Source organism: Egretta garzetta, unplaced genomic scaffold, assembly GCF_000687185.1.
Source record: "Egretta garzetta isolate BGI_Z169 unplaced genomic scaffold, ASM68718v1 scaffold596, whole genome shotgun sequence".
NCBI classification, from domain to species: domain Eukaryota; kingdom Metazoa; phylum Chordata; class Aves; order Pelecaniformes; family Ardeidae; genus Egretta; species Egretta garzetta.
In genome coordinates, this window is record NW_009260129.1 from 235,022 (window position 1) to 241,754 (window position 6,733).

At 46.5% G+C, this 6,733-nt stretch overlaps 1 protein-coding gene across 1 annotated transcript; it reads left to right on the forward strand.

Moving 5' to 3' along the window:
• The first annotated feature begins 235 nt into the window (after positions 1-235).
• On the forward strand, positions 236-3,938 carry DMRT3 (doublesex and mab-3 related transcription factor 3). Its single transcript, XM_009641504.2, has 4 exons — positions 236-271; positions 1,057-1,434; positions 1,657-1,780; positions 2,974-3,938. The coding sequence occupies exons 1-4, from the start codon at positions 236-238 to the stop codon at positions 3,936-3,938; spliced, it is 1,503 nt and encodes a 500-aa protein (XP_009639799.1).
• The last annotated feature ends 2,795 nt before the right edge of the window (positions 3,939-6,733 follow it).

Below are 6,733 nucleotides of genomic sequence, written 5' to 3' on the forward strand. Positions count from 1 at the left end.
CGCCCTGCCAGGAAGGCAACCCCCGGGAACCCTCCAGGTGAGCCGGCAGCGGCCGCCTGCTCCCACACAGGCGGGGGCGGAGGGAGGAGGGGGGAAGAAAAAAAAAATTATGTAGTACCATCCGCACCCAGAGCGTTTAGCAACCTTGTGTTAACAGCAACATTCGATTTAAATCGCCGAAATCTGGTTTTGCGGGCCTGCCCCCCGCGATCCCGGTAACCTCGAGCCGGGTGCGATGCGCCGCTGCCAGCTCCGGCTGTGCGGGGCCAAGGTGCGGGTGCAAGGCGGGGAGTCGGGATCTGCGCAGCCTGCTGATGGTGAAGGCAGCACACCCCGGCGGGATGAGCCGTCCGGGTCGGAAGAAAATTTTTAGCCGAGCCTCGTGAGGGAGCTTTTAAAGATACCGAAAACTACACAAACCTGAAATGTCTTGGAAATAGTCATTAATCAGAGCGTGTGTTAGCGAAATCTAATCTTACTCTTTTTTTTTTTTTTTTTTTTTTTTTTCCCCTTTAGCATGTATTTGCTCCCCAGTGATGCTTGTTGTTCTCAGCCCCTAAAGATACGCTGGAAAAGCGCAGTAGTTCTGAAACACGGTTGCCTGCATGCGGTCCATTTCGTAATACCGGGGTACCACAGTGCAATCTATTTATGTGGAAATTAGGACCCGCGTCTGCCTTAAATGCCTGTCTTGTCTCTGGCGAGACAGGGACAGAGGTAATTAGCTGTCCTCGGACTGCCCGGTAAGCCTTCGATGGATAAATTGCCCATTCACTCGGATGTGAATTATGCTTAACGCCCCGTCCTTTGGAATAAATGCATCATTATGAACATGTGAGGGGATCTGGAGGGAAAGTACCGTGAGCCTCACGGCTGTTTTTTTTCAAATAGCGGGTGAGCTATGCCGAGGTCTTTACCACCTCCTCAAAAGGATACACGTTGCCGGTTTGCTGCCGGGGAACATTTCCCTTCGGCTGCGGAGGCGAGGCTGGTGCGCCGAGCGTACGAAGGAGAGCGTTCACACATTGCCTTCCCCTCCATACGCCTATGTGACAGGTTATTGCCGCTCCGTTGGTGCTGGACAGAGAGCATAACCAATGTAAAAATGAGTACCCAAACCAGGTTATCCCGTTGACGGAGAAGGACGAGGTGGAGAAGGACGAGGTCTTCAGAAGCACAGACGTGTGGCTCACCCCCGCTCCCGTGCTCACCTTCCGCAGCCCAAACGAGCAGCGTCCCACAGCCCGGTGGGGTGGCCCGACACTTCCGCCTGGCACAGCCGTCCCCATGAGGAGAACCTCCCTTTGCCACGCTGGCTGTCAGGCTGTGCTGTGCCAGGAGCTCTTACTTATTTATAGCTCCCATTCCAGCGAGGATAGTGGCTTCTCGCTCAAGCGCAGGCTTGCTCAGACCCTGACTCCTGTCTCAAGGTGGGTCAGTTGCACCAACAGAGTTTGTCTCAAGCTCGTCTGTCCAACACTAAACTGAGCCCGCTGCATAGGGAAATGCCCTGCCCCTTCCTGGGGTGAGGGGAAGGCAGGACCTCTCGTGGTGAGCGGTGAGGCTCAGGCACTTGCATGTCTTCAGCTTTTTCCATCTCAGTTGGGCAGGGGTGGTCATCAGCACATTTTGGGAACCTTTGCTTGCTTCTTACAGCTTCTTTATATAGTTGGGCTGATCACCAGGCGCTTAGGAAACCAAGCACATACTTGTATTGGTTTCTGCGGGCAGTCTTTCGCATCTGTGTGTTCAGAAGTGCTGCCCTGTGCAGTTAAAGCAGGCTCTGTCAGCCACAGCTTGGACAACGACCCTTTCCCTGGGCATGGATGCTTCCCAGGGAGATCACCATTGCATGGTGGGAGGGTGTCCAGCAGCACAGCGTCCCTGGGAAAGGACTGTGAACAATCTCAAGCAAACCTGTTGGTCCCTCGTGCATGAACTGTGAAAACTGTCAACCTCTTGTCATCTTGTCTTCTCCTTTCTGACAAGCAGTCCCATTTCAAAGGTTTCCATACTCTGGCCAGGCATCACCAATGTGCCCAGAGTCTTGGGGCATCTCCATTTTTGAGTGTCCATCTGGAGGCAGAGTGGTCAAGGGTCTTGGTTTTGGCCCCGTACTCAGCTTTTGCCCTTCTTAGTTTAGCACACAAAAAGCAAGGTACCTGAAACAAGCACTGAGCAAGGCTGTGGAGTCTCCATCCTCAGAATTATTCAAAACTCAGCTGAGCAGGGATACGAGTGACCTGCTTTATATTTTAGGTCTCTCCTGCTTTGAAAAGGTAGTTGGACCAGGTGCCTTCCAGAGGTCCTCTCCAAACCAGATTTTTCTAGATTCTGTGTTCTAAATAGGCCAAGGCATCAGCTGTGCTCCAGGGTTTGGAGGAAAAGCCTGTGATTCTTGCTGGGGAAGGAACCAGTTTCTGCAGAGCCAGAACTGGAATGCACTGATTTATTTGAAGGCTTCCTTAACCTTCAGCCAGTAGTCATGATGGAGTAGTTCCATCAATGCCATTGGACTTGCGGAGGGAATTTTGGTCTCCCAAGTGCCTTCTGGATATTTTCAGCTCACAGTCAGTGAGATGGTGCTAGTGGGTAGTTATGATGTGAAAGTGCTGAAGTTCCTCTGAGAAAGCTGGCACCTGGGTGGTGTGTTGCTGCCTTGTAACCAGTGAGAGAGGATTCATATAGCATATCTGGTGCAGCAGAAAAAAAGACCACTGCTTCTTTTCTTGCACATGGGAGAATGAGACAGATAAGGCAGCATAAAATGCCAAGATGAGGTCACATTACTTTCTTGCAATTTTGTTCTCATGAAAAGTTGCAATTAGACCTTAATTTTAGCAGTGAAAAATGCCTTTTTTTTTTTTCCCCCTAGGATCCTGCTCTGTTCACTTTAAGAAGACCATATCCTCAAATGTCTGTAAAAGCTTTTGGCCACAGTTTTTTGTTAACTTCTCTGCCTTCTCTTCACAGACTTGAATGAGGAGCGGTTGGGTGATGCCAGCGGAGCAGACAATGCCGAGACCTACAGTGACAAAGACACAGACCAAAGGAGTTCCCCAGACATGACTAAAGCAAAAAGTTGCTTCACCCCTGAAAGCCCTGAAATTGTTTCAGTGGATGAGGTTGGTTATGCAGTTCAGAAAAATGGTGGGAGCACAGAGAGCCGTCCAGACAGCCCCAAGTACCACCCAGAACAGAACCACCTCCTGATAGAAGGTCCTTCTGGGACAGTTTCTTTACCTTTCAGTTTGAAAGCCAACAGACCTCCGCTTGAAGTCTTGAAAAAGATCTTTCCTACCCAAAAGCCAACTGTGCTGGAGCTGATCCTGAAGGGGTGTGGCGGTGATCTGGTGAGTGCTGTAGAGGTTCTCCTGTCCAGTCGGTCTTCGGTGGTTAGTGGGGAGAGAACTTCTGCAGAATCTGATGGTCTTGTTTTGCCTTCCAATGGGCACATTTTTGAACACACACTGAGTTCATACCCTATTTCCTCTTCCAAGTGGTCCGTGGGCTCAGCATTTAGGGTTCCCGACACACTGAGGTTCTCTGCCGATTCTGGTAATGTCGTGCCAAACCCTCTGGCCGTACCTTTGCAGCACCCTTTCCCTCAGCCACCACGCTACCCACTGATGTTGAGGAACACTTTGGCAAGAAACCAATCCAGCCCGTTCCTGCCCAATGACGTCACCCTGTGGAACACCATGACACTGCAGCAGCAGTACCAGCTGCGGTCCCAGTATGTCAGTCCTTTCTCTAGCAACTCAGCCAGCGTTTTCCGAAGCTCGCCTGTCCTTCCTTCCCGCTCGTCAGAAGATCCTAGGATCTCAATCCCTGATGACGGGTGTCCTATTGTGTCTAAGCAGCCGATTTACACAGAAGATGAGTATGATGAAAGGTCTGATTCTTCAGACTCGAGAATACTCAACACATCTTCTTAGACTGACCTTTGACAGCTAAGTGAGACTTGCAGTGCAGCTGAACTACTGGGCCCTAAGAGGAGGGACATGTACTCTATGAAACCCTTGCAACTGTATTAAAAAAGTGACTTTGCTTGGTATTGTACTATAGCAATAAAGACATAACTTATTTGATTTCTTGCACTTCACTGGATAATGCCAAATAGCAATACTCTGGCTTTAGTGCTGAGTGTGTGTTACAAAGGAAGACTTTACGGCTATCGGTTATGGGACTCTGGAAGACTCATAATGGAAACAGAAGCCGAAGGTCTGCTTTGTTCCTTAACTCATAAAAATGGGGATGTTAAACTAGAATACTTGAATGCTGTTTTATAAGAGAGAACTCCTCAGGACATAAGAAATCAGACAGACGTAGTTCAATTGCAAATGGACTAAAACAAGGACCTTAACAATCTTATGCCAGTGATCATCCTTGCAGTGAAAGAAAAGGCAGAAGAGAGAAATACGCACCTGAAACTAGCATGAGCTGCTGCTGTGCCGTCTGAGCTCGAACACTTTTCAGAGAAATAATATTAAGAGTTATTCTTTTCCCATGTCTAGGTCGAAATGTGTAATGTCAGTGTAAAACCAATTACAGCTGTGAATTGCATGAAGTGTATTGTGAAATGAACACAAGATTAAACATTGTCAGGTTAATGTAGCATGCTAAGGACTCTAGAAAAATAAACTGAGATGATGATCTTGGTTTATGTCATTTATACTGGGCAAATAACATTTCTAAAGATAGAGAGCTGATTAATCCTCAAGCCGGGGTTAAAATGTCCAGCTCCAGCAACTGCAGTCAAGGGAAGCCTCTTTTTCCAAGGCCAGGTTGCACTTCCCTGCCTTGTAGCTTGCAACAGAGATCAGGAAAGTGCTGTCATTAGGGAGGCTGAGGTCTCCTGAGTGTGTACTGCAGACTCGTCCAAGCTCAGCTGAGTAAAGCAGAGCTTGCTACAGTCACAGCAAGCAGAAAAAAAGGCTCTCCCAGTGCTTTAGAAGCGTCTTTTTTCTTATACTGTAGAAGTAGAAAAAAGGAGATAGGACGTAATAGCAGGCATTTCTTTAAAATAATGTTTAGCCAAACGGCAACTTCCCGAAATCTAGAAAAGTAGTGGTTTGAACAATTTATTGCATGTTTGCATGCATTGATTACACTGCATATCTTACATGTGTCAGAGTAACATTAGGAATTGCTTCTGATGAGGAATGCCAGTAAACTAACTGTCCGCTTACCTAGAAGTTTGTTAAGATTGTAGTGCCATTTTTTTCAACTGTTCACAAGTGACTGCATCTGCTTGATGGTTGGCTTTTCCAAAACGCACCTCTGAATGCAGATGGAATGGCTGTCAGGCCTGTCAGGTGCACGGATTAGTCCCACACCTCAAAAACAATTGAGGCTGCCCTGAAGTGGGACTGTAAAGCAGATGGACTTTAAAAATGTAATATATATCAGGCGTGTTAACTGGTGTCATTGCTGATACGAATGCCTATGTTCTCGTCTGGCATTTCATATTTTGTAAGGCTTGTGCACCCAGTGAATCTTGCATTTTATAAGCATACTGAACATGCACAAAAAGGAGAATAAAATAAATAATTATTTTGTTTTCCTTAGGGGATAAATGAACAGAAAGATACTGTTTCTTGCATAATTTTCCAACCTGTTCAGAAAAGCCATTTGTTGATAATGCTAGAAAGCAAAGACGTGAGGGCGGGGGGAGAGAGGAAAGAAAATAAATAGCTTCCCTTATGGAAGTGTAAATGTGAAAACATCTGGAATTTTCATAAATGCAGAATTACAGCTTTGTACTGGCAGATTTGCCTGTACTCACATGGCACTTGTAAACAAATTCATCTTCCAGCCACTCCAGGGAGAATAGTAATAGGCAAAATAGACTTGATCTTGCAAACGGAAAGGGATGAGGTAGTGAAATGCTGTGCTCTCACATCATGGAGAAATTAAGTGCTCAAAGGCTAGATAAGAGCAGAGGGGTCCAGGAACTCTGATTTTGAGCTCATGCACCAAACAGATTTCCCTCCAGCAGGACCTTTATATAGGCATCCCTGTGCACTGAATGAGATGTGGTTTTTTCTTTTTTTTCTTTTTTTTTTTTTTTTTTTGCCACAGAGGCCAAATCATCTCCAGCAGAAAGCCCAGACAGTGGCGCCTGTGACAGCTCATAGCAAACTTACACACTGTGGTTTTTCAGAAAACGGAGTTTTGGCATCTTGGAATTGGGACACATCTTTCAAAGAGAGGTGACCCATGGCTAAACTGGAGTGAACTATTATCACTCTAAACACTTGCAGTGAAAAATGCAGATTTGGTGGTATGATTTTTTTATTAGATCTCTTTTGATAAAGTTTTTTTTCCTGAAAAAGCAACCATGTTAAAATAACCCTTGCCTGGTGTTATAAAATATCTTTTGACTCAATTTGCAACTATATTTTGGGTTTTTTTTTCAAATAAAGTAAACCTAAATGTGTTCAAAATCAGAAACGCAAGTTTTGATGTTGAACGACCTTTTTTTTGCTTGACCACACAACATTTTGGCTAATCCAGAAGATTATTTTTTTGAAAGACATGGACTGGCCTGCAACAATTATCTTTGAGAAATTACTTTCTCCACCCAGCTGTATTTTGCAGGCTGGTACTAGAGGCAAAATACAGTTTGTAACTTGCTGGGCACCACGCAGTGGAATTGGCGGGACCTCCTGCCCACGCAGGGCTGGCACCCCTTCCTCAAACCTCTCCCCAGCTGGCGGGAGATGCCCAC

What these genes read in the sequence shown, in the direction of transcription:
- DMRT3 (XM_009641504.2), top strand. Translation starts at nt 236, where the DNA reads ATGCGCCGCTGCCAGCTCCGGCTGTGCGGGGCCAAG. An exon ending in TCCGGCTGTGCGGGGCCAAG is followed by an intron (nt 272 to 1,056) that starts GTGCGGGTGCAA and finishes CCTATGTGACAG; the next exon opens with GTTATTGCCGCTCCGTTGGT. An exon ending in TGACTCCTGTCTCAAGGTGG is followed by an intron (nt 1,435 to 1,656) that starts GTCAGTTGCACC and finishes TGCTTCTTACAG; the next exon opens with CTTCTTTATATAGTTGGGCT.